Below are 27,961 nucleotides of genomic sequence, written 5' to 3'. Positions count from 1 at the left end.
TAATGAAAACTGCATACTTATCTGAACAGAACGAGACCAAAAAAAACAAAAAAGCCACCAATCAAGAAGCATCTGTAATTTTCCAAAGCAGACTACAGATGACTGCAAGTCAGCTGTGACAAGAATGATAACAGGACCATGCTTTTGTTTTCTTTATTTTACCCTTGAGAAGATAACCTTTCATATTTTGGTATAGTAGACACATTGATGATGATGTTTTTATGATGTTGCAAAACTCCACTTTCTTGTCATCCCTTTGGGAACAAATTCATTCATATTATTTAACCACAACACATCTTTATAAAGAACAGAAAGACCAGAGGCACAGCACTTTGTGGGGACTCGGATATACTAATATCTACTGTCCACATCAAAAGCTAGCTGAGAGGAATTGTCAAAAACAGGATATTCATAAGAGACAACATGCTAATACAGTGTAAGAGAACCCAGTCAGAGATGGTATTTGACTCATTTGTTACTAAAATTTTTGGTGATCCACGATCCATCAAGCACTTGTAGCTCTGGAGGTCCGTGTGGCTTGCCAGCAGCTCTGATGTGTCTCCCATAAAATATGGGATATCAGACTGTGGGTGGCAGAACTCTGCTGGCGGTGAGCAGCTGGGCAGCGGGACTGCAGAAGGAAGTGACTCAGAAAGGACAGCTGGGGCAGATAATGAGGCATCTTGAGACCCAGACACACGCCTAAGTCTGTGGCTGAACCCTGACATAGAGTGCAAGCACCGAGATCTGCGAAAGGTTTTTGTCCTTTTTTTTTCCTCAAGACTTGTCTTTGAGTTCCTCTCCCCCTTCCTCTAGAAATCACATTAGCTGCCCAAAGACATGTAACTCTGCTCTTCAGTGGGACCAGGGTGCCTAAACTTCTAAGGCACTTTTGAAGACCCCATCCACAGCCTAAAAATATATGGAAACATAAATTAAATGAGATTAATACAATAAACATTGAAATTTAAAAGAAGAAACTCTTCTCAACTCTTCTATAAGCCTTCTCATCAAAGAGCAGAATTGGTAGAAGTTCCCAGAGTCTGTGACATTTCAAGTAAAATTTGGAATAGAATAACATGGTAATTCCTGTATTTTGACAGTAGAAACTCCTACTTCCTGGGAATCCAGATTTTACAATACACCTATACTTACTAAGTTTTGCACATGAAAAAGGGTGCAAGGGATATGCATTAAAGGGTATCACATTTTGTGAAGTGAAATTGTAATTTACTCATGATTAAAGAAATACACTTTGTTCTTCACATAGGCCAGTAAGACCTACATTGTGTATACACCAGTGAAAATAAGCAAGATAAAATATGGAACAGAAGAGTTGATGCTAAAGGCTGTTAAAGAAATAACCTAATGTTCAAAAACTTGAAATGTATTTATTTTGCATCAGTATGATCCAAGAGGTCCACTGCCTCCCTTCCTGATCTCTGCTGCCCCTTCAAATGGTCTTTGAGAGATCATTTTCTACTGTGCAATTAGAAAAAGGTCAACAGACTAAATTTCATTCAGCCAATTCCTTTGCTGCATTTTTTCCTGTAATCATTTCCACCAGATATCAACACTCAGACTGGCCTCTTCTGGAAATGCTTTTTTCACAAAATATGTTTCAGATCTTGTGTTCCTGAAGACCATATACTTTTCACTCACTCCATTTCTGTGAATATAGCTAAGGGTATTTCTGATTCCTCAGTCCCATACTCCAACAGCATCTGTTTTCAGTCTTTTCTCTAACAACCCCATGGAATCTTGGTTCATTGCAAAAGCTGAAGGCTCAACCAAATGCTTCATTCTGGTTTGCTGCCATGGTGAAGTTTTCAAAGTTAATGCTTAGGATGCACAGTACATCAGGAATAACAAAATGAGAGGAACAGGTAACGGAACACATACAGCACCAGAAGTTAGACTCTGTTGTGCTTTCATAAATGGCATAATTATCAAAAGATTTTTGAGAATTTAATGGAACTAAAAAGAACCAACCAAGTTCTGTTTTATGACTGATACAATGGCCAAATAAACATGTCTCACATTCCACAGATCAAAGACAGTTGTGATTATATATAAGATGTTAGATAGATCAGGTATACTAATCATTCATGACATGAGAAGTTCATCACAACAGCATCACTTGATCATAGTTGAAGAAAATTCAGTCTTTCTAGATTGAAGTAGCCCTTGTTAATATTGGCGATAGGAAAATGTTGGAACCACTAATTCTTAAAACTGCCTCAATTGACCTTTTCTGACTTCCAAGATGTGGCAAAATACAAATCTACCTAAGTGAACTGTCACGTTTAGCTGATGACATTTGGTCTACAAAATACTTCAAAGGATGAACCCAAATAAGTTCTGAAGTAAGGAATAGCTTACCCAGTCTCTTTCTGTTAGCAGACCTCTGATGTAGATATCACTTTAACAAAAAATTGAATGATCTGTTCCTATCAGGCACCTCTACAAGCTCTTCCTCATTGCCATCCCTGTACAAAAGATCAACGAGCAAAACCTTGTTACCACCTTTCACAAGCACAAATATATAGATGGTGGTGCACATTTGCCATGACTGCCAGATAACTTCACACAGTACTTTCCATTTCTTTTGGCAATATGCTATTTGTTTCATGAATTATATAGCACTTGCTTTTATGTCTCTGGCATTTGCAAAGTGCCATATGTATAACTAGAGGCTTCAACAATCATGCAAAGAAATGGACAACAGTTAGTGTTGCTCAGGGATGTCAAAGATTACCTCATAGATTGAGGTGGGAGGGCAGGCAATATTTCCGTAAATCAACTTTTGGCTAAGAATCCTGTTAGTAATACTTGGTGGTGCTGCAAATGAAACGTTCTGTCATTTCTCAATTCAGAATAAAAGCATTTCAAGCTCAATAAGCAAACTTTCACCCCATTCACAGGTCAGGGCAGCTCCATTTACACATTTCTAAATGATTAATCTCTGCTGAACTAAAACCTACAGGAGACTCAGGATATTTTTCTTCCCTAGAGGGCTTCTGTAGGAGCTGTGTAAGAACGAGATTCAACTGGTCCTTTTCTTTTTGTCTTTGTCACTGCTGATCTCCACATTTTGAAGTCCAGTCATATTATTTTTGTTAGCATCCGTTAAGTCTTCTGCCGTCACCGTGTTCTTCTTGTTGCATTGACAGAAGTCACTGGAGCTCTCTAGAATGTTGATGCAAAATCTGATAATCAGTGCTAGCCAGGCCATCCCAAAGAGGATCCACAGAGAGATTACATTCTTGTACCAGCTTGGATAGATGCGATCTGGGTTCATCCCTACAACAGAATCACCCAAAACATTTCTACATTGGATCAAGAGTGCCTCAAAGGAGACATTACATGTAAAGCAAAGACAGTTGAAATATCACTGATTATTAGTGATTTCTACATAAAACACAAATATGCCATCTACTTAGCATTGTGAACAGATGCTGTAAGTAAGTTTCATGTGTCAGCACAGACTAGTATTCCTCAGGAATTGTAAATATCACCCATAAGAAAGAAAAAAAAAATCTGAAATTATACATCCATGTCAAAGTGAAATTATTCACATTCAAGCACACAGTTTAGTTTCTCTACTTATCACTCAGCAACATACTATTCTATTAACATGTAACAGGGGCCCCAGCAGGCAAAGAGGTAAGTAGGTTTTATGTACTACTGTATGTATCTTGTTAAACCTGATATAAGTAAGAGAGTCTCTGAGAACAGGAGAAAAGAGGTCTGAATAGTCCTAAAACCTCCAAGAACAACCAAACCTTGAAAGACAGTTTGAAATTATCACTGGCCTTCATGGCCACAGAGGCACACTCTGCAGGATCATGGACAGCTTGGTGCCCATCAGGACTGCCAGGTCCTTTTTTGCAGACATGTTTCCCAGAAGGTCAGTTATTCCTCCCAGTTCTTTATGTCACACTAGTGGAGAAACAGCGTGATGGTCACTTGAACCTTATTTTTGAAGCATAAACAACACATACAGGATTGTAAGGCAAAATACCACAACTGATGTATTAAGTTATTCCCATAACAAATCTAGAGCATCTATGGCAGTATTCCAGTTACAAAGGTACTACACAGGTGAAGGGACATCTGGAAGAGGAAGGAATTCCAAATGCCTTAGCAGAAACAGAGAAATAAAGCTGCTCTAGCACAGAATTCAGCATCATCTGTAAAACCAGTACAGGCAAATGCTGACCTGACCCATCTTTTGTCAAGCTCCATCTGGCTACCTTTGCCCAAGCTAACTTTACTCCTAACTTATTTACATGTGCCTACACAAGCTCTAATCATAACTTTGTTGCATTACAGAAAAGTCCTAAAATAACTGCCACTAAGTTGTCTAAGCGTCAAACAAGTGCTATGAAGAAAATAGCAAATCCATAATAGGACATTTTAGTGTTTCTGTCTCTCAGGAATCCAAGGGTGCATGTGTTTCTATAATCAATTTGTTTTTAATGAGAAAGTCTTTATCAAATAGGTGTGTCCTGCATTTCAGCAAATGCAGTGGGTGTGGATCCAATCCTATTTCCTCCAGCAAAGGGTTTTGGCATCCAAAGCTAGGTAGTGCCTGGTGCCTGACAGTCTATACCTAAGTGACTCAAGTTGCCTTTCAGAAAGCAGTTATCTAGGGTTTTGACCCTAGAAGAAACAGTCCTGTGTGTTAATGATGATGCAAAGTGGCATCTGCTTAAAACTGATGGCTGCTGATGCACTGGAGCTGATAAGCGTGTCCTCAGCAACTACTACTGATTAAACCATAGCCCTCTTGCCTGGTGGTGTAGTCATTCAAGTGACAGGCCACTTTAATGCCACTTATGAACTGGGAAACAGTGTCTTTGCTCTTCCACAGATGGCATTGCTATGGCAGAAATAATGTTTTTGCCAACCTATCAAATGCCCACCACAACATACTGGTCTGGGGGTTGCTACTGCTGCCAAACTGCTAAGTGGGGAGTTTTGTGTATCATGGATTTGCTGTTCAGTAGGTGAAAGCAATGAAATGAGAACTACTCACCAATCACATAGTCTCCAAACCCTATAGTGCTGAGGGTAATGAAGGAATAGTAGAAGCCTTCTTCATAAGACCAGCCTTCTTTGTCAGTGAATAACAGGGGAGGTAGCAGGAGGAACAATAACAAGCCAGTTACCAGTGCACAGGTCTTCATCAGGAAGGAAGCTTTATTCTAATAAAACAGGAAGGAAAAAAATAAAAAATATCTCAAGAAATGCAGCAAAGAAATTCCAGCTTGGTTTCCAGTTGGAGATGATGATGGACTTCATAAAAGCATACAGACATTCACTGAATTCCATTATAATAAATGGTGTGTCTGTCCCACACGTGTGCTCATTTTAGCTGGGATGGTTATTTTCTTCACAGTAGTTAGTAGGAGCTTGTGCTGTAAATTTGTGTTGAAAACACAGGTGTTTTATTGTTGCTGAGTAGTGCCTGCAGAGTGTGAAGGCTTTTTCTGCTTCTCATCCCACCCTACCAGTGAGCAGGCTGGGGGTACACAGGAATTTGGGAGGTGACACAGCCAGCACAGCTGAGCCTAAGGGACCAAAGAGATATTCCATACCATATGGCATCATGCTCAGCATATAGAGTTGGGGGAAGAAGGAAGTAGGGAATGTGATAAGTGATGGAGTTTGTCTTCCCAAGTAAATGTTATGTATCATGGAGTCCTGCTTTCCTGGTAATGGCTGAACACCTGCCTGTTGATGGAAAATGGTGAACAAATTCCTTTTTTTGTTTTGCTTGTGTAGACAACTTTTGCTTTACTTATTAAACCGTCTTTACCTCAGCTCATTAATTTTTTACTCTTCTGATTCTCTTCCCCATCCCACTGGGAAGGGGTGAGTAACTGAGTGGTGCTTAGATACCAGGTGAGGTTAAACTTTGAAACGCAGCCAACACAAATTGGGCATCACCTTCGTAAGTCCTAAATTCATGCCAGTTTAAAGCCTGTTCTGCAAATGTTCCCATGTAACTTACACATGCAATTTTAACTAAAACTCATGATAAACAGACTAGATAGTCTAGGACTGTGCATTGCTCACATGCTTTATCACTTCTGTTGCTGTAGGGGAAGTCATTCATCACAGACTTTCCCTCAATTAATAAACAACCTTATCTGATGCCTCATAGGGCTGTCATAAACTAAATTTATTTGCTTCCAGTTATTCCTGAGTATTACTGCCTTTTTGGTCAAATAGTCAGCTAGGCTGCCTTTGTTAGTCATAGGATCTCAAATACCAGACAATGCCCTCCGTGTTTTTTTCTTTAAGATATGCCTGTCCATACTGCTTACCTGCCAGTGAAACACCTCCTCTAGGCGACGGGCACAATGCTGAACCCCAAGGAGCATCAGCTGCCCAATTTTGTTCAGGAGTACAAGGTTCAAGGGGATCCCAAAAAGTGCAAACACGATGCAGAAGATTCGACCAACTGCAGTGCTGGGGCTCAGGTTCCCATAGCCTAGACAGGGGAGGAATGAAGCATTAAATCTAGAATATTTTCTGCTTACCCCTTCCCCCTGGAGGCGTGAATCTCCATCATCTACAGAAGTTAGGTGAGAAGGTCACTGCTCCAAAAGGACCTTTGTTATAAATAACTGTAAGTTACATCTATTGTTTGTCATATCCTATTGTGGGCTAGAAAATAACATTTATTTCCCTGCCAGTTTCACTTAGTTCCTTTTCCATTTACCAGTGAATTTCCTCTCCCCTGCCCACTGCCCTGGCTGGGATCTGACGTAAATGCAAACCTTCCGTTTAGTTCAATTTTTGTAAGCGTTGTTGGCATGGGCTTCACTGGTAAATGGCATGGTTGTCAGATGGTCTCTGAATCACAACAATAGTGTTTTAATTATAACAACCACCCTTTTTTACCTTTGTCCCACAGGACTAGTGAACTTAACACTGCCTCCTTGCTTATACTCTTTTTCACCACAAGTACCAAATATACTTTTAATTGTCAAAACTATTGTCTAGAGCCAGTATACCCAGAGAAATAATATTTAACCTCTGTAAAACACTTCAATTTCAGACCTAAAGAAAAAAAAGTGTTTTAAATTTTGCCTCTTTCTTCTAGTCATAGGAAGTGATCTAATAAAAGGTCCTGCCTTGCAATCACAGCCTTGCTTGTATCCTCAATGATTCAAAACCTCTTGGCTTCATTCCTCACACTTTGTTTTTAAAATGTCCCATAAATTTGCAGACTTGCACTTATAATTTCCAGTGCTTTCTACCACAAGAAAGTCAGATTAAACTAGGGTATATATTTCACAGAATGCTTTCAAAGACTAGCACACCACAAACATTTCAACAGTGCTGAAGCCAGTCAGAGACCTATGGCCTTGACTACATTCCAAAATCTCCTCTGCTCATTAGAGATTGGTGTATGCCCAAGTAGAATATTATCTTTTTACCACAAATAAATCTGTCCCCTCCCAGCACTGCCCAACCATTGGCACAGCAAGCACAGAGGCGCTCTCTCCACTGCTGCCTTGCTACCCTGCTTTTGGGAGCTGAAGCCTCAGGGCAAGTGAGCAGCGCCCAGCAGGGAGAGGCCCTAGGGCCGGGCTCTGTATCCCAGATAAGTGAGAGTGCAAACAGCTGTGGTTAACTGGAGAGCCCCATTTCTTCACTAGCCTCTGTCACATGCCAGCTGCAATAAGCCACTGACCCACAACGTAGAAAAGTGTGCAGCTATGAGCTGGGAATATCTACACAGTCTGTGCCAGGTTTTTGCTAACTAAAACCTCTCACCATGGACAACTCTGCAGTTAGTTGTGCACGTATGCTGGCAAACTACAGCCAGAAAAAGGGCTGGGGGCAAACTATTCCTAAATATGTACCCCCATAAATACCAAATTTTATTATGTAGAGGACATTCCCTTCAATAACTTTAGGCACACAATATACCTCCAGTGGAACCCCAGGAGCCCATCCCTGGGAAGGGGGAGAGCATCCCCCAGAAAGATAGGATGCTGTGATGCAACTAGATGTTTTGAAATACAGTCAGACAAAAGAGGCTAACTTAAGACTTCATGCCAGTGCTGCTGCTTCTTTGCTTGTGAGCAGCTTTGGAATGTTAATGCACTTTTCCCCAGTGATTGCTAATTTCAGCCATCTTTCACCATTTCTAGACTAACAGGTGTGGTAAATGAGACATGTAGGCAAGTACAGCTGGTGGATAACCCCTTCTAAGTGAATTATAGAAAGATGTGTCTGGTGTGATGCATTTCACACTGGCTGTGACATTTCAGTGGATTAGTTCCAATTTTTCTCTTATGGGATTAGAGTGTTTTGTGGCCTGACCTGGCCCAGGAGAAAGTGCTGGGGGACATTTATTGTAGGGCTGGAGATGTGTCATGTATTTATGGCCAGTTATATCCAAGGCAGTTTTCCCCCAACCCTTCCCCTTTCTTTTCCCTCTGTATCAAGTTTTAAGACTGTGTAATGTCTTGGGCAGTTCTTTTAACCACAGATTTCCAAGTTTCTCTGCAGAAAAACACAAAAGAAGAAAGGACCATGTTCTCTGGTCACTGCGTGAAGCACAGAAGCCTTCAGAATTTTTGGGATGCCACATAGTGCCAGATGGCAGAGCACCTAAACTTGTATGCTACAATTAATTTAGAATGGCAAATTGAGTGATGTCAGAAAGCCTAATGTTCACAGTAAACCCGGCCCTCCAAACAACAGATCTGCTTTGCATTTGATTTGTCTGGCTCCCTTTTCCCTTGGACTCAGCAGCTCGAGACAATTTTTTGAAGACTTTGTACAGAGTTGCATGCCAAAAAGCTATGTCCCCACCAGCTATTTATACAGGATACAAAGTAAAATCAAATAGCATAAGAGACTTTAGATTATGCAAAATGGCCAGAAATTTACTCCTGTCTGGTTACATCCACTGGTCTTCACACTAGACAAAGAGATGCCAACCTAACTGTATATAACCCTCAACTGTTATAAAACTCAATCAGGAATAGGAAAATAGTACTTGCCCTCTTCAGTATTAATTGATGTCTTAAACCATCGTGAGCTATAGTTTAGAAGATCTGATCCAGATTCAGAAACTAAAACTACACTGCCAGTTGTGTCACATCCCTTGTGAGCCCGCTGCTGGGATGTCTCCTGGTACATGTCTGAGCAAAGAGACACTGAGAAATGATCACTAAAAACTGCAAAGATATCAAAGTGCAAGTGTTTCCACTGAAGCAGCTGGATTAAGTGCATGTATAGCTCCTCTTGTTTTGAAATAAGGTCTCATTTTGAATAAGGTAATGTAAGCTAAGCTTCTTTGGAGGAAACAAAACAAGAGTGGTTTTATTTCTAAATGCACAAAACCATGTGCTTTAACTCATGTGCTTCTGTTAGATATACTAAGTAATTAAGGATTTTTTTCCTGCTTTCTCATTACATTCCTGCCCATAAGGGATTTAGAAGTTCTGTAGACTTGTTAAGAAGATGAGACTCACTAGTAAAAGATCTTTTAATTCATGAGACAATACTTGCAGTGCCCTCAGTTAACTGAGGCAGCTGCAACTTCCTGCTATCCACAATGAGAGGTTTGTTCTCACTCTCCAGATATAGAAGTATTTTCATCAAAAAGTGCTTAGAACAAAAAGCATCTATCATAGGCTGAAAAACATCTGAACGTTTATCAAAAAAATTTAATCTTCAGAAAAAAACCCCAGAGTTAGCATAAAACCAAATCTCCCCAAAAATGTGTTTGAGTGCTGAAACCAATAAAGCTACTGGTTAGACAAGCAACTTTCTTGTTTCATTTAAATCTTTTCTCCTACCTGAACATATACAAGCCATCAGTTCCTACAGACATAGTCTAATTCCAAATTTACCGATTGCTCTTGTTAACAGTATTTTACTTTGAATAACCAGGAATTCATCTAAGCCTGGGGGTCAGGCATCCACTGTGCAGTTCACTGAGGAGTGTTAATGACAGAATTACTTTATTTTGCATTACACGTTAAAATACTCATAAAAACCTCTCTGCTTGGAAGTTGGGGTGATGTTCAGTGAGCTACATTCCTATTTTCCCAGGCACTAGAGGAAATTAAATCCTTAAGTCATCAAGTTCCTCTCACCACTAGCTCCTCCTCTAACACTTTCCAGGAAATCTAAACTTTTCTTTCTTTTGTGGTCTTTACAAGTGATCTGGATGTTTCAATCCAGGAGGAACAAAAGGTTATCTTCATGAAAAAAAAATCAGATATTTTGTTGAGAAAAAAAAAGAAAATTCCCTCTAGATGGAAAAGACATCTTTGTGTAATTCGAAGTGGAAAAACCACAATCACACCTCCTGATCACTGCACACAGCCTCGTGGTAATGTTGATCTGGTTTCTGAAAACGTGAGGATGGTCCCAGCTTAGCTGGAAGGTTACTCTGACAAAGTGCTCATTAGCCTGCTTTGACTTCATAGCTGGATTCTTCAAGAGGACACTTGCACTGGAGACCAGAGTACCAGGAAGCCTGAATTATCCCATGATCTCACAAGCATTAGGATTTTCAAAGCTCATTTTGTACCACCTACATTCACTTGAATATCAGCAAGTCAGGGGGTCCTATCCTCCTGCATACTTCACATGTGTCCATGACTACATAAAATATATTTACATGCTTGGCTTCTCAACCTTCTTGTGAGATTTCACATTTTACTCACCAAGTCTGCCCTACGTTCAGAACACTTATCAGCTGGACACAGCTAAGGACATCTGGTATAGGAAGTCACAGTTATTCCCAATTCATCCACCCGGGGAGGATGCTCCAGGCATGGAGCCTGTACATTTAGGACAGAAACAGGACACAAGCCTCAAGCAGCCAAGCTGCTTGCATTGGCTTCTCAGTTGTATGATTAGAACAAACCAAAAATTTGAAGAATTTGATTTAAAAGCTAGTGGTGGCAGAATCTCAGGAACTGTGTTGCATATAGGGAAGCTCACTGGGACCCTGGTAGACTGAACCAGGAAAGTTATTAACTGTTTTAGCCCTCTGAAGTTCCAGATGAGAGTAAAATTTAGTTGCACACTCCTCCAGTGAGTGAAAAAAATGCTTCAGATGAGTACTGCAGTCTTTGAGTCATGCTGTGCATGCACTGAAAGCTCTACAGTGGCTTAGTCTCAGCTGGGTCAGGAAAGCAGACCACATTTCCAGTGCTCAAGAGATAGCTCAGAGGGTGCTGCTGTGAGTGGCTGTCCCCAAACCTACCAGTGACCTCCCATGGACCACTGTGCCACATCCTACTTGGCCAAGCCTGTAGAGAAGCTCTGCCAGCTGTCACAGGGCAGGGAAAAGATCAATGCATCAACAGTGGCAGCTTTTCAGCAGACAACTTCCCTACACAAGAGGTTCCTGAGGTTCACAGAGGATTCAAATATGAAAGTGGTCCCAAGCTGCTATTCTACATTTTAACCACTTTGAGACATCAAGCTAGTTTAACTGAATTGCCCAATAGATTGTCAGCCAGCAATGGGCAGGAATCTGACCATTTTCCAGGAGCTCCACTAGACACTGGGCAGCACTGTAGAGGGTCAGAGTCTTCAGAAAACTCTTGCTGGCCCAAAGCTTTACTCTACCAGGATTTCACAGCCCTGAACTTGCTACTGTTTTATTCCCTGCACTGGAATCCTCTGTAGCAACTACTAAGTGTCTGTAACAGTGTGGTTAATACCATCATTCCTTGAACAGCCTGATCCACGCCTCTGTTATCTCCCAGCCCTCTGGGGTATTGCTTTTAGGAGCTATGTACTGAGCTAACCAGAGAAGGAAAGAACAAGAAGGTATTTCTCTTCTTTTGTTTACAGTGAGATGGTTAACTTGCCCCAGTTTATATTTTAAGAAAAAGGGGCCTTGAAAGTCACACAACTGAATTCTGGTGGCTGTGACACCAGAAAATGGCAATACAGCACTAGACAATGGCATCCATCCACCCAATATGAAGCGGGACATTCAGGCTGGAAGGACAATACTCCTACTCTTAGGCTTGCACAGAAAGTCAGCCTCATCACTGACTACAGAAAGAGCCTTTCCCTAGCACCTTCTCTGAAATTACACCACCCTGTGGTCGTTTGACTTTAGGAACTTTGATCTTGTGCTCCACTCTGAACTTGTTTTGACCTCTGCCCTGTTAGTCCAAACTGAGTAGGAGGAGAGTAAACACAGAAAGGAGAGACTTTGTGTCGGCAAGGGATAAAGAAGTCTGAGAGAGAAAACCAGCAGCAAGTTAGCTCCTCTTTCTTTAATCATGTTTAGAACCACAGCTCTATAGGAACTCTGAAGATGACCCTTCAAGGCATTGGAGAAAGGAAAGATCTGCAGAAAATGAGGTAACATATGAAAATCCAGCATGATATGATATGTCAAAGACAGCAATGAGGAAAGCACAGAAACATAACAGTAGGGAGAAGGAACCAGCAAGTGGCCATGGCTGCCCATCCCAAAACTTATAAATGCAGTTCCATTCAAATTATGAGATTGGCCAAAAACTTCATCAGCTTTGGGACACTTCTTTAAACAAGAGATTTCAGTTCATACATATCTGTTCTTTAAACGTTTGTGATTGAGGCACCAACCACATCCAGCCTGCAGGTTAGAACTCGCTTTGTTTTTAAGCAAAGTTCACATGCTGCTTTTAATCACTAGTAGTAAAAATAGATCAGGCTCTCATTTAAATGGAAGGATGCAGTGCAGAAGATGCTGCAACAGGAGACGTGGGGATTTAAACGTTGTCAGTAGGGAAAGAAGCTAATGCCCCTCAGTTGATGTTAATGGGGAAAGAAGTTAACAACCCTTCATGTATCCCAGTGAGAAAGTGTTCTGGTAAGGACTTGAGAAATGGACCTAGCCTTCTGAGGGGGTTAAAGCACCTAAAGGTAGAATACAGAAGCTGGCAGAAGAGAAAGAGCATCCCAAAGGAAAGTGATGAAGGTAAAAGTGATGGTGGTTTTGGCTGTGCTGTTTGAGAAGACTAAGGCCAAGAGTCACAAAGATGTTATTTCACATAAGAGGCCAGCAAAGCATGGATAGCATTAATTGCAAAGAAAAAATGTGGAAGAGACAAACAGGCCAAAAGACTTGCAGAAGCTGGAACACATGGAATAGAGGCCATCCATATTCTTCAAAATCTTTATATAGTGCTCCTAAATTCCTTAGAATCTTTCTTCTGCATTATCATCTTGACTTTACCCTTCCTGAACTCATTTGCCAGAATGCCTTGGGTTTTAATTCCTATAGGCTAATCTTGTGCAGCTGGACCTGCTTTCATTGGTTCCATAATCACAGCCTGAGATAAAACCTTCCTAAGAACACTAAAACCTCTAGAAATCCTCAAGAAGCCCTCTCCATTGTCATTTATCTCATTGCCATACCTTATACATGAAGTTTCCTATTGTGACTCACCCCTTTGAACTTCACTGAGTTCTTTGGAAAGGAGTTTGTCTCTTTACTTGACATCATCAATTTTCCTTCCCAGTCAAGCTGTGGTATCCTCAGTGAGGCTGAATCCCTCACTATCTCAAGAATTTGCATAAAGAGAGACTATGATAACAAACTCAGGGTGAGGCTCTGTGGAACTATTTGTAGTTTTCTCGTCAACATATTCTTATCAACAGCATTATGACACTAATCTTTATGCAACTAACAATTTAACTCAAAAAAGCAGAATGAAGGGTGCAGTCATCTGAAGTTTTCTGCATAGAAGTGGCTTGTATGGCATTCTCAAATCCACAACTGAAAAATCACAACCAAGTCTCAAGACTCATAGCATCAGCTTTAAAAAGATGAGATAAAGATCTGTAAGAGATGGTTCTTTCCAATTTTCAATTGCCTCTGTTATCAACTCAGTTGTGTCATGCCCTGTCCTCATCCCCTGTAGCCATCAGGTCGAGGAGTTTATTTAAAAAAAGAAGGGAGTGGGGGCAGGGGGTGGGAAGAGTAGCTTAGCAGAAGGGCACAAATGCATAGTCTAGATCTCTGCCAACATCACAATATCCCCTTATATTTTAACATGATAAATTTGGTTCTTCCTGAATATCATTAACTTAAATTGGCCGTGGTGAAAGTCATTCTGGTGGCTTAGAAACTCATCAGGATTCACTAGTGAGTCAAGCAAAGCAGCTCTGAGCAGCCAGAGGCTGGAAGGAGCTGACCAGGCTCTGCTGGAAACCCACAGCCCGTGTAACCCTGTCTGATGAGCCTCCACTGCCATCATCTGGTGCAACTCTTGCCTGGCAGTGCAACACACCGAAAGTGAGTTCCCAACCGGAAAAATGCATGTGCAAATAGAGCAGAGCAGAAAGATGTACTGTGTCACAGGAACATGACACACCACCCCCCGCTCACCTCCACCCCCACAAAAAACCCACAAACCCCCTCTTTCTTTGTGCTCATGCTTGGAGGCTTAGTGTTCTGGAGCCAATATATCTTCAAAAACAATCAGAAATCAAAAGATTTCTGCAAAAAGAAAAATCTTGATTAAAAAATATACTTAAAATTGATGAGAGCAGACAAATCAAGAAATCCGTGAGGGATTTTTGATACTCAACCACCATCTCCCTGCATACTCTCCCCTCCATGTTTTTTTTTTAATACTAGGTCACACCATAAGAAAAAGATACCAGGGTAAGTTAATGGTTTTGGGGACAAAGGACATGAACTGACAATAATTAACAGCATCTGTCTTAACTAGCTCTGTACCTACTACATTTTATTTTTTCCATTTTCTGTCCCCCTGCTTACTTCCATCATTTCTTCATGGCTTTGCATTACACATTTGCTGAAACCTGTGTCAACTGAATTGTGATGTTTATCCAGCTATTTAACTTTCACTCGAACAGGCAGGTCCTCACCCAATACAGGTAGTAATAAGGAGGAATAATTCATAAATATAATATCTGAAAATGCAATAGCCAGTATTAAGAACTTTCCAAAATCATTCCTGTCCTTGTGATAGGAAAAGCCATTTCAATGCACAATTCACCTCAGACCTCTCAGAGTGCACAAGACTTGGGAAAGTCCAGGCAGTGCAGCACCACGAAGTTCAGGTCCCAGAAGCCACATAACTTAGTAGGAGTATGTCCTGAGCTAATTATTCCTGTGTCTGATCAGTTAAGATATCACTACTGCACTGGCACTGACAAAGCACCCCCAGGGCTGTGTTCATGGGTACTTCCCTACTTGGCTACTGCAAGCTCGAGGAAACCACACAGTGCTGGGGCAGCATCTGAGTACAGGTCTTCTCATTCCCACTCTTTTCCCACCTATGACATGGCCCTGTAAGCAGGGAACTCTTACCAATGGTTGTTATTGCAGAGATGGAGAAGAAGAAAGACCCACTGTAGTCCCACCTGCCCAGGCTAGTGGTGTTTCCCTGGAGGGTTATGCCACTCTTGTAGGCTTGGATGATACCCTGCAAAGAGACAGTAACATGAGATCCCACAAACTCCTTTAAGGCAAGTTCATGTGACTGGCATTTCCACTTCTAGATGACAAAATCCAAAACTACAATCACTTCTGATTCTGTTGTTTCCCTTTTAGTAGAGGATATCTTGTGCCTTAGAGACCAAAGGGCTGCAAAGTCAGAAAAGCCAAAGCCAGCATATTGCTTCTAAGAAAAGGGCATCTACAGCAATAAAAGATAGTTGCACATGCACATGGTAGATTATATAGATAAACATGGAAGAGATTAGAGGATAAGATCTAACTAGAGAAGGCCCAGACAGACAATAATTAAGACAGCCTTATGACATGCTCATTAGGAAAATGAAATGTTTCCAGATGGGATATTCCAGTGGCAGAAATCCAGAGCAGCAAAATACACATGCATTTGTAAATTATACAGATCCCTTGCAGGGGACCCCCCAGACTGAGGGAGAGTATCTGGTATGCTAGAGGAGACAGACTACTCAGGCTGGGAAATATGTCCCCACATTGGGACTACAAATGTGAATGAACACATCAGATCAGCATTATTCCCGATTCTGTTCAATCCTCATGGGAAAGACACAGAAGTCACTAGCTGAAGTGTGCAGAGTTATGCCAAAATAAGATATCAGATGTCTTAACACTGCCCACCCCTGACTATATCTTCCCATGCCAAAAAAATAATGACAGTTCTGTCCAAAACAATATTATTCACAGCATAGACACTAAACACTTCACACTTGAGAGTTGATTATATTTGAATGCAAAGTGTAACAAAGAATACATAAAATTCATAGTCTCTGAAAAAGACATTCAGATAGTAAGTTATACTGTCCCAATCATAACAAAAAAAGACTACTGATAAAGCTTTCACCACTGATAATAAAAGGAATCACACTCAGATTTTGATTGGTTTTTGGTTTTACAAAGTTGTAGTTCATAGATCCATCAAACAAGCTGGCATATCAAGCCTGCAAAGCAAAGAAGCTTGGTCCCATTTTACTGATGTAACACGCTCTACATAATTTATAAAATAATATACAAGGCTGTGAATTAAAAACTGTTTCCAGGGTCCCAAGCAGCAGCTTGGCTACAAGGGTCATTATCTCTCTTTTCTCTAGAGCTACTAATTCTCACACTAAGACCAAGGAGCAGCTCAGAGATCAACCCATTTTTCTAAGCAATAAACAGTTTGATAGTGCAGTCTCAGAAATATCTTGATTTACTCATAAGTGAAGGCAACTTAAACCCCCCAGGATCACATTATAATCTATTGAATTCCAAATTATGAGACAAGAGCAGAGAGCCTGTGCTCTGAGAAGGGCTAAGGACCATATGTATTACATTGTGCTTCCTTCTGTGAATTGTCACTGTAACATGAGTGGGGCAACTCAAAAAAAGATTTTGCATATACCATTAGTGACATAAAAGACCCAAGCCCTGCTTCCCCTTCTCAATGCAACTACCCCTAGAAAATTTGTTTGTCTCGAGAAGCCTCCAGAAGGATTTGTTTTGAACATTTGCATGTAATTCTCTCACTTATCGTTCTTCTTCTGGGTCTGGTGTCTGCATTGGGGTTTGTCAGATTTTATGGGGTGTAGGCTGACAACGCTTGACCTTCAGTTTAAGTACTGTGAGAAACTCTACATACTATGGTCTAGACAGGAATCACTGTGCATGAACATAAAATAACTCCCAAAATATGTCATATGGCAAGGGAGACACTGGAAGATTATGCAGATGACCTATTTTTTTACCCCTCCAAAACCAGTAGTAAAATATGAAATAAAAAGCTTCATATTCTCCTCAAAATTTCCTTCTGTAAACTGTAATCTCTGCAGTTCTTAGTTAGTCTTGAACAAATATATACCTGCTGGAACAGCAACAGTCCAGTTCTTGGATAAATTTATTATCAGCTGGATCAGGGATACCTGAAAAACTTGAACATGCAGCATGTTTGTTATCCATTCTCCTGTCTGATGTCCTGCTGATACAAGCTCAGCAGTTGACAATATTACACTCAACACCAAGTTTTTTAAGCCAGAAGCACTTAAGAACCAGAGAGGATTGCAAGAACCTGTGGTACAATTGGCCCAAAGAAATGGAAAAACCTTCATGCAGAAATAGGAAACAAAGAGCCTGCAAAAGACATCGTGTGAGAAGCAAGCAGCAGTGACAAAGTCGTTAAATGTTTAATTTCATATCTTTGCACCACTTCTGCTCGGTTTAGAAGCAAGGGGCAGAGCAGCTGTGAGCATCCATGCCAGCTTTGCAGTGACTTGTAACAACTCAGCATCCCAGGGTCACTGTTAACCTTGCCCAAGTAGTGCTGCAGCTACCAGGATGTGTCTTGAGGCTCTGCAGACAGGCCACAGCATTGCCCCGAATGGCACAGTGACCTGCACTGCTGTCAGTGGCAAGGAAGTGCCATGTAACCATTACTCATTGGCCAAGAACAAGCCCTGAGCTTGCAGCATGCTGTTTTCTGTTCCTGGTACTGAGGCATTTGGTATGCTTGCTGAGGTCTCCAAGCCCCTTCAGCAATAAGTTTCTAAGAATTTCTTTGTTAAATCTAGTTATCAAACACCCAGATAACACCATTAACAATTAGGCTCACCCACCTGTTGAAGCCAGCCCAATGGGGACCACTGAACATTCATGCAAATCAAAGCCACTTGAATAAATGAATACTTCCAGGAAAAATGTCAAGTTCATTTCTGTTAGGAAGAAAGAGCTACTGATGCCTCCCTTAAAAGGGAAGATTCACAGTGGTTGGAGATAAGGATATCGGCTTTTATTTTCCTAAAATAAAAAACCGTTTTATTATACTATATAGAATCAACCTTTGACATAGTAACAATGATGACAGAAAACTAAAGATTGACTCTTCTGAGAATGGTAGAACTAATGGAGCTTGCCTTCCTGCAGATGTGTCCATGGGGGCAGATTCATGAAAGAGAAATCCATAGATGGCTTTTAATGCACAGAAATTACTTGTGGCACAGGAAGTCATTGGATTGCAAGCTCCTAAAGGCTGACCGAGCATTCAGGGAGATATCAGTGAATATTCTCCTTAATTTACTATATTCCTTTAGACTTTTGCTTTTAGCTATAGCTCTTTTTTCATAGAAAAAATAAAAGTGGTTTATAATTTTAGAGGAAAAAACCCAGCTGATAAACACTCTAGCAGAGAAGCTGAATTCTCCCTGCTTTTTCCATTGAAGAGGTGCTGATATATCTCTGCTACTGATTTTCAAATAAATTTGAAGTATTTTTTAGCCTATGGGTTCAAGAGACACTAAAAAGAAAGTGAATTTACGTATGTTGCATCGTAAGTGCTCAGTCTCCTTTGCCAGCCTTTTTGAGAACCAGAAACATTTTATTTTATGATTACTTTGTGGTGAACTCCTAGGGGTTTCCCTTTTTCTCTTAACTAGGCTGGTGATTTGTACAGTGTCTGCCTCAAAATCTAATGCATTAAAAGGCACTAGTAGAAGCAGCATGTTAAATCCAGTGCTCAAAAGGAGTTATCTGCCTGATCTAATACCCCAGTCAATACCACCAACTGCTCAAACCCAAAAATACTGAACTTGCAGAACTTGGGTTTGATATTTTGGGAACTTTAAAGGTCATGTGCAATTCAAAAAGCTGAAAGGAAACAGGTGGGTGGTTAAAATAATTGGAAAAAACCAGAATGCAGTGGTTCTTCAGTTTCTACTGACAGACAAGGTAGAACATAAAACCATAGTTTCACTTCTCTGCACATACTTCCCTCTCTCCAAAGTGATAATAATTTACAGTTTACAGTGACTTCTGCATCTTTAGTTGACAATACTTACATAATTTTAAACTACAAATAAAATTAACTCCTAGAGGATTTATAAACTGAGATTTTAAATACTTAGACCTTCAAGGGTCAATGAACTTCATTTGCAGGCTGCCACATTCTCTCATCAAGCAGGCTGTCCTGTTTTTTAACTGCACAAGTAGGCTTTGCATGGTGCTACTTAATATTGCCATGGCTGGTGATTGGAACAGCAGCATGGTGTCCACTCAAAGAGGTCTATTTCAAATGTAGATGCCTGTCCTGTTACCTTTGTGATAAAAACATGCCTCAGAATAGTCGAATTGGGCTTCCAGCTCCACCTTTCTCATATATAAACTCTGAAGTTTCAGTTAGCAATGTCATAAACTAATCTTGCAAATGCAAGCTCTGTGTTAGGTTACATCCCAGTACAAAAGCCTGCTTTGTGCATAATTCTGCAAGGAATTCCCCCCTTGAATTCAATCTAAGTAGTAACCCTGTGAAGAAGCTGTGACTCCCTTATCACACTTATTTTAGGATGGCAATACTCCTTTCTTTCCTTGTCATTTATTATCAGTTGCTGATTCTTTCTGCAGCAATATCCAAACACAACATTACCAGAGTTTCCTTATTTGAGTAAAAAAAGAAACTAAAAAATTTAAATCACTCCTACAGCCAAATTTTAACCCTTCACAGCTCTAGGGCTGCACTTCCACAGATGACTGGCAATGAGTGGCTCACCTATACTGGAGTTTTACCACTTTACACAGCTTTGCAGCAATAAACTCAAAGTAGTTATTAGAGTCATACCAGCAAAAATTAAACCATACATTTCAAATTACACTCAAAAGATCTGTTTATACGAGCTAAAAAAACCAACTCCAAAGCACTAAACCAAACCACCAAAACCCAGCCCCAACAACTACAGTTTGGTTCCCACTTGACATTTGAGTATTGCATTTTCTTCCTCACAAAATATAGGTTTATTCTTTCATATTTGCTGCAGAGCCACTATCTTTAAGCCATACCCATAAGTCTCATTTACCATGTTTGCTGTGTTATCAGCTCTGGGCAACTCCCAGCTTTCTCAGCTTACACACTTCCTCTCTTCCATGATTATCATCAATGTGGGCCCCTCCACCACCAGTCTGTGGCTGCAGCACAGCTTCTGCTCACCAAGTGCTATAAATGGAAGGACCATTATTTAATCTGACCTCCTCCACACCAACTGAAAATTCCATCCTGCACCTCTGCACTGCGTCACAACAGCATGTGACTAGGATGCAGCTTTCACTTAAGATCAGCAGTAAAGAATGAATGAATGTGTATATGTAAACTGAGGCACTGTGTTCTTCACAATTGCCTTCCTCAGAACACTATGCTTCTCTTTGCTCCCATAATCCTTACAGCAAAAAAAAAATAAGCTTTATATAAATGATTAAACAGACTGATTCTAATCTGCCTGCCCTCCTGAAAATGAGCAAGTTAAGTGAAAACAACAAAAGCAAAGTCAAAAAAGGTTATGACCCTACTAAATAGATCCATACAAATTCATGACTTTTTTTCTGGAGGAGACCATCAGGGAAAGAGTCATAGAAATGACCTTTTTATAAACTGTGGCTCTTGTCACTGCTGTTGTGCCCTGCTTCTAAACTGTGTCACTCTGGCCAGAGGTCACGGTAATCTTGAGATAGCTTTGAAGGCAAAAGTAGTATTTACTAAGTGTATTAGAAAGCAGTTCTCAAGGAAGGCAAAAGTGGACTGGTGTAAGAAACTTTATTTCCAAGTTTAGTTGAAGTTTACATATTCATGTACAAAAATCAACTTGTCCAGGGCATATATGTCCTCCTAAAAATGGCTTGCCTCATTTCAGACACTTTTCCTCACCTTTACAACATATAAAGGAGGAAAAGAAGGTGTTAAAAAGGCACCAAGCTATAATTTAGATTAATGAGAAAAACTTTGTGCACTGGAAATTCTGTGCAATGTTGGCATATAAACATTCATTTATGCCTTAGAGAATACCAGCTGTAAATCAGAAGAAAATAGTTAACATTAACCTTGGTCTCAGATTGCAAGGACAAATGCCAATTAATTTCCAAATAATTGACAAATAGATTATTAATCACACCTTTCCCAGCCATGAGCTCCGATGCCTTGTCTTTGTCTGGAGAGGAAACCTACATGAATTCTGCCTGAAAGAAGAACTGGCACAAAATTAAAAAAAAAAAAAACCCAAACAAAAACCCCAGCTGGATTCTTTTGAATTTGCAGGGTTTTTTTAAATTTTATGCCACTAGAATAACCTGAGAGCTGATCAAGCAACTGCTCCCCATCTCCCCAGCAATGTTTGCTAATGTAATTGGCACTAGTTCCTCAAAACCAAAGGAGCCCCGAGAGCAAAGGCACTTCTACTTTGCAGCTAGGTCTGCATTACAGTTTCTAGAATTCATCTAGAGTTACCAACAGGAAAGGAGTAAAAGATGTAGCAGTAATGCTGCAACCAGTGCTACCCTAAGCCACTAGTATTTTTTCTGAAAATTAAGCTTTTATATCAAGGAAGAACCTGTGGCATGATTAATGAGACAAAATGTTGCTGAATTCAAGTCACTTCCCAAACCCCAATGAGAGCAGTTACTTGACAACTGGGCTGTAACAGAAATAGGCAGGGCCTGTTGAAAGAAGTTCAAAGAAGCTGCCTCTATAATTTAAAGAGTACAGGTTGCACTGTATTATCCTTGTAAAACTGAGATTTCTTTCCCTAGTTGTTTTTCTTTTAATTGCATTAAAAAAGATAAAGTATGAAGAGCAAGCACATACAAGAATACCCCACATCTTCAAACAACTGATAAAAACATTTCTCCTTTTAGGAGGCACCCCCAGTCTTTATCAACTCACTGCTAGCTGTGGGTCTCAAACCTTCTGGTAGGACAGATTGAGACACTCGCCACTCAATGCCAGCTGGCTACACTCCCTTGTTACTTCCCACCAAGCCTGACCAGCTGTAACTGGGAATTTGATAATATCAAAAGAATGAAACTCTTTAGGCAGAGGTATGATATAGGCAAGGGGAAAAGCACAGCAGCCTACTTTCTCTTTTTTGAACACAGATAGAGGACCTAGGGCTGAGTCAAAACCAGAAAGAGGTCATCAGTGTGTCTTCTCATCACCTTCCAAGAAGCCTAATGATATAGTGCCAGCCTGCTGCCTTATAGAGTAATGATTCTACCTTCAACAACTTCTGTCAAACATACGCTAGAAGATGGCATTATTAGCACAGAATGCACATTCCTGGTAAGGCACCCATAGCTCTTTCAATCAATAGGCCTGGAGAATGATGAATTGGCTGTAACTTAAGCCAAGTAGCAGTATATTTTGATAAGTTTGAAGTTGGAAAGAACAATTCCAGGGGATCAACCCTATTACATCTGTGACAAGTTAATTTGACCAAATTGGTTCTATATAGATATTACAGCTCCACAATACCAGGAGCCTTTGCTGTTCCTTAAAGACCCTCACCAATGGCAGGTGATCTCTGATGCTCACCCCTTCCTGTTGCAGGATTATTTTAGTAAAATGTGTTTGCAGGGTTTTATTTCCTGACAGCTGTAACAATTCTCTGCTGGTTCAATGTCAGTACAAGCCAAGGTATTGATGAGGATTGTTCAGTCACGTGGGATCTCATTGCTCTTGCAAACATCAACTCAAACTCTGTTTTCCTCTAGCTGTTGACTCTGGAGATAACAGTATCTAGATCCACCTGCAGCCATTTAGTTTATAACCTGCCCTTTGGCATTAAGCCCTTTTCACTGTACCTTAAATCTTTCTAGGAAAAAAAAATTAGCTCAGCTTTCATTTCCTCATTTTATGAAAGCAACTGTGTTTAAATAGCATTGTATATCTAAAATAGAAAACCAATAACTATATAATAAATACAGGAAACATCTATACTAGGGAGATATGTATATTAAACAAAGTTTCTATCAAAAAAAGGGAAGGATAGCATTAAAGGGATGTCATGACAATAGGGTAACACACAAAAAGTGTTGTTCCAAGCTTGGCTCTACAGCCAGTCATCTGATTAAAGAGATACTGGCAAGTACAGTCACTGAGTGCCTGTAACCACTGAAAATGATGCAGGAAAAGGAGCAAGTTTGGAGGACAGCTCAGCTAGACCAGAGCTATATGTATATATACTCTCACAATATTCAGAAAAGCTGAGGCACTTCTGTACTACAAGTGATTCACACCAAAGCATGTCTAGGTGTCCCCAACTCCAAAAGGTCAGAAAGGGTCTCAGCTCCACAAAATATGCCCATACAGCAGTGCCCTCTGTGTGCAGCCTCACTTTCTGGACACTTTTAGAATCTAGAACCAACATAATTTTTGCCTGGACATAGATATTTTTCTCCCCAGCTGAGTCTAGCTACTTTTCTTCATTCTACTGAAAGGGTCCAGCTGAGTCTAGCTACTTTTCTTCATTCTACTGAAAGGGTATCTACCTGCAATCTGTCTTACCATTGCATTGGCTGCCATTTCCTGCAAGTCTTGTCATTGAGAGCTTCCTTTGATGTGACCTCAAACCCAGTAATTCTGGCATGTAAAGATCACCACCATAATGCTAATAGAAAGCCAGATATTGCCCCCTTTGCATGTTACCTAGTGGCTCTCAAGGATGGCCTGCTCTCAGTCTTGTTCCTGGTGAGCATGTGTTCAGTCAGACTGTGTACAATGGCAGAACAATAGCCTGGGGTTAGATGGGTCAGCAAAGTCAAACTCATGTGTTCCTTGAGTAAAGGTCACTGGATGCACTGTGGAGAGACTTAGGGCACAATAGAGGCACTGTGACCACATGTGTGTGTATAAACACACGGCTATTCATTGCTCATTTGCTTACGTGTAAGGCACTTGCACGTGCTACTTTTGACTGCTCAGGAGATGTGGAACTGCTCCTGCAAGGGAAGAGCTGGCCAATCCCTCCTGGCAAGAGAGCCCCAACAAAATCCAGCTACAGGAAGCAGGGGCTACCACCACAGATGTTGCACTAACACATTCTCCTCCACGGTTGTTTTTGTTGCTCGTCTGCTATTTTCACCTTCTCCTGTCCTCTCCTTTGTTCACTAGCAGACTTCTTCCTTGGAAAGGACCCAGGTCACAGAAATTACTGAATGATAATTCACTGGTCTAGCTACTACAACATTGGTTTTTTTGCTTTGCTTCCCTCCTGCCCAGCCTCACTCTGTGCTCTCCCTGCTAGCTCCTCAAAGCTGGAGCTCTCTGTTGTTCTCCCATCTGCACAAGGGTTGGAACAGTGGATTTCCACTCCTGGTTGGTAACTAGGAACTAAGCAATAAACAGGTTGTAAAATTATGTTTGTACATTGCTCAGCAAACTAGGATTTCATTTCATATTGGCCCCATACACTTAAAATAAACAGTTTAGGATTATCTGGAATGAAAGAGCTATACGAGAACAATGAGGAATTGCCAGTAATGTCAAGGCAATTAAAATTCACACACTGCTTTACGTTTTCACACTCTTTATATGTCTTTCTTAATTAGCAAATAATCAGCTGTGTATCTAGAACACAAGTTTCATATCTGAAGAGAACCAGTGATGACACTGCCTGATAAACTATGTGCAACGTACTGCAATAACAATTTACTGCACAGAAAAACATCTCTTTTGGAGCACACCTAGAACATGCCAATGATTGCTGCATAGGAAATTAGAAAGCATCAGTACTGGGGATTTTAAGGATTAACGTCTCAGTGTTAAAGTTATTAAAAAATCACACAGAAAGCCATTCAAACTCAGAGTTTGGCTTCTCAGAGGATGAAGGCACACACAGACACTGCATAAAATTAAACAAAGCTTATTTGTAACTTTTCCATCAAGAGCTTCCTCAGTCATAATTAAGTACTCACACAGCATATTATAGCAGCCTCTGGTCTAAAGGGATTTGAGTGGCTGTCCTATTCCTGGGGTATCAAGAAGGATTAGAGGTCATAATACAGTAAAACAAACTGACAGAATGACATTTCTACCTGTTTAGTTGTGATTATCTTCTCTCCACTACTAGCACCTCATTACCATCATTCACCAAGCCCTTGCAACCCCTGGACAAGTACCACACCAGGTGCTCACTACGCAATGGGCCAGTGCTGAATGAAGCTTAGCTTCTCTGCCACATTTCTCACTTCTCTCTATTCAAATTCCACAGCTAGCACAGCACACACCATAAATAATAAAAGTAATTACTATGGTAGCTTACAAAGGTCCAAATTTATAGCATATGATCACTGTTCTACTGACTTCCAATAGAGAATATACCATCCACAAAGCCAAGGGATGAGAATGTGACAGAGTATCAGCATAATTTTGTCTGCCAGAACCTGGCTGAAACACCTGACATGATTATCGTATTCGATGCCTTCTGTATTTTCCTCTCTGCTGGAAAGAGAAAAAAGTTTAAAAAAATAATAAAAAAGAAGTATAAATCCAAGTCTCTTTCAGATTCTTTGAAATGCAGTGGCCAGCTGCTATGGTTTCTGACACCATCATACACTGATTCTACAAACAGGCAGATAAAAACCCAACAAAACAAACCAACTCTAGGTTTTCTTTGTGTTTTGCAACATCTATTTGAGGCAGACACACCAAAGCGGGAAGTACATACTCAACTACCACCAACCACCTACTGAAATCAAAGGGTTTGAGTAAGTACTCAAGACACTTCAGCATTGTAGGTCTTTCTCTTTCAGGCAAAAGCTGAGCAAAGACAGAATCCATTTATGGCACTTTACTTGTATCTGTATCATAAAAATGCAATCATCTATACTTTACTAAGACTGCATTTGTTGTTGCTTTGTTTTGCAACTATCCTGCAAATATCTTCAGAAGCATTTTCAAGGATAACTTAAGAGACCCAAGGACTTTCTACTTCCCTTTAAACAACAAGCAGAAGATGGAAAAAGTTTGACACTAATATAAACATCAATTAAATTTACCACCACAAAGCCTTCCCATTAGAATTTACCACTTGCAAGACGTCATAGGCTGTAACTCATGCTTCTCAAGAGCAAACCTAAACACCTGTAATTAACCGCAGGCAATTGTCACTTAAGAACAGGACACTCCGCCACCGCCTGCCTTCTGTCGGGACAGCGGCGCTTCAAAGCCCGCGCAGCTCGTGGGAGGCAGCGGAGAACGAAAGCATCTCTCCATCAGCCCAAAGGGAGCCCGACGCGACCGAGGGGCTGCCCGCCGAAAGCTCCCACGCCGTGGGCGGCTTCTTCGGGACAGGGTGATGTGTGCACACACGCTTACACAGGGAAAAAACTTGGGGGTTTTTGTTTAAAGTTACTCTCGGGTTGGAGGCGCGGTTGGTGCCGCTCCCGCCCCGCTCTCGCCCCCCGGGCCGGGGGCAGCGCCCGCCCCGCAGCCCCAGCGGGGGCTGTGAGCTCCGCTCCGCCGCCGTGCCCGGGCTCACCTCGATGAGCCGCTGCAGGACGGGCTCCTGCAGGCAGGTGTGGTTGGCCAGCATCTCCAAGTACACCCGGAGGAGCTGCTGGGCCACCTGCACCTCGACCGGCCGCTCCAGTGCCTGCAGCACGGCGGCGCCCATGCCCAGGTAGCCCACGTAAGCCACCAGCAGCACGGCCACCTCCCAGCGCCGCCGCCGCCGCTGCTGCACCGCCACCATCGGCACCGCTGCCGCCGCCACCGCCCCGGCGCTGAAGAAGCGGCTCGGCCCGGGGCGGGAGGAGGGCAGCGCCGGCCCGGCAGGGTGCCCGGCCCCCAGCACCTCCCCCTGCCTGCCCCTTCCCACCCCCAGCGGAGAGGAGGGCAGCCCAGAGCCCGGCTGTGCCGGGGAATAGAGGTGGTCGTGCCTCTAGCCCCGTCAGCCCAGCCCGCCCTAGCCCTTCCCTTGCGCCGCTCCGCTTCCCACCTGTCTGTCCCAAAGCTCGAGGCTGCCCAGGGATCCTGCTGCGAGTCACATTCGCTCCCCTGAGAGATGCTACCCTGGCCCCCTCCCGATATACCTTAGGGCTTCCCTCCCCAGCTGGCACTGCTTAGAGAGCAATAGGCAGCGCCCTGAACAAATCGGCATTCCTCTTGCACTCAGCTGCTAATCGAATTCAAAAGGCAGCAAACAGGTGTCTGTGATAACAATCCTTCGATAGAAGCAAGTGAAAAAGTAGCACCTTTTTCAGACTTTTTTTATAATTTGTAGTTATCCTGTGAAAGATGGGACTACTTTTTTCATTTAGGTAGCTTCTGAGACCTATTGGATTAATTGCAGTCTTGTATAAGACTGCATCCAATGTTCCTTTCCATTCTTTCACTGGTAGATAAAACAATCAAATCGTTTTGGGTGTATAAGAACTTGGTAATTTACCTATTTTGTTACATAATATGAGATAAAGGGGAATAAAGCCAGTAAGTTTCTGCACAGGATGACTTTATACACTCTCAGAGAGTAAGGTCTTCTCACGCTGCCCTGTGATTATTTTTGCCAGGGGTATGTACATACTATTCCAACTAAGGCAGCCTCCAAACATGTATTGTCCCCCTGGAAATGTTCTGGTAACGTGCTAATTCATGGTTTTCTAAGATGTGCCTTAAACTGACTAGCATAAACACATTATTTCACTGATGAGATGCAAAAATTAATATGTAAAGGCTAG

The 27,961-nt window shown here is 41.5% G+C and overlaps 2 protein-coding genes across 4 annotated transcripts in view; both read right to left on the bottom strand.

Annotated features, from left to right (window-relative positions):
- Positions 1–113: 113 nt before the first annotated feature.
- Positions 114–26,976, bottom strand: LOC148224260 (potassium channel subfamily K member 17-like). The gene is given in 6 exon segments (XM_088161280.1): positions 114–3,061; positions 3,063–3,303; positions 5,042–5,210; positions 6,336–6,502; positions 15,338–15,452; positions 26,764–26,976. Coding segments are annotated over 6 exon segments (957 nt in total). The 3' UTR covers positions 114–3,009.
- Positions 15,342–27,961, bottom strand: part of LOC106853815 (potassium channel, subfamily K, member 16-like) — a 29,179-nt gene continuing 16,559 nt past the window's right edge. For 2 of the 3 annotated variants that reach the window (XR_015802250.1, XR_015802249.1), the window contains exon 7: positions 15,342–15,452. The gene's annotated coding sequence lies outside the window, so the exon portion shown is untranslated. The remainder of the gene's footprint in view (positions 15,453–27,961) is intronic. The other variant, XM_088161282.1, reaches the window with a different exon arrangement.

This window comes from Sturnus vulgaris, chromosome 3 (assembly GCF_052056855.1).
Source record: "Sturnus vulgaris isolate bStuVul1 chromosome 3, bStuVul1.hap1, whole genome shotgun sequence".
In the NCBI taxonomy this organism is placed as follows: Eukaryota; Metazoa; Chordata; class Aves; order Passeriformes; family Sturnidae; genus Sturnus; species Sturnus vulgaris.
The sequence above is the reverse complement of the archived record's forward strand: the minus strand, read 5'-3'. Positions and strand labels throughout refer to the sequence as shown.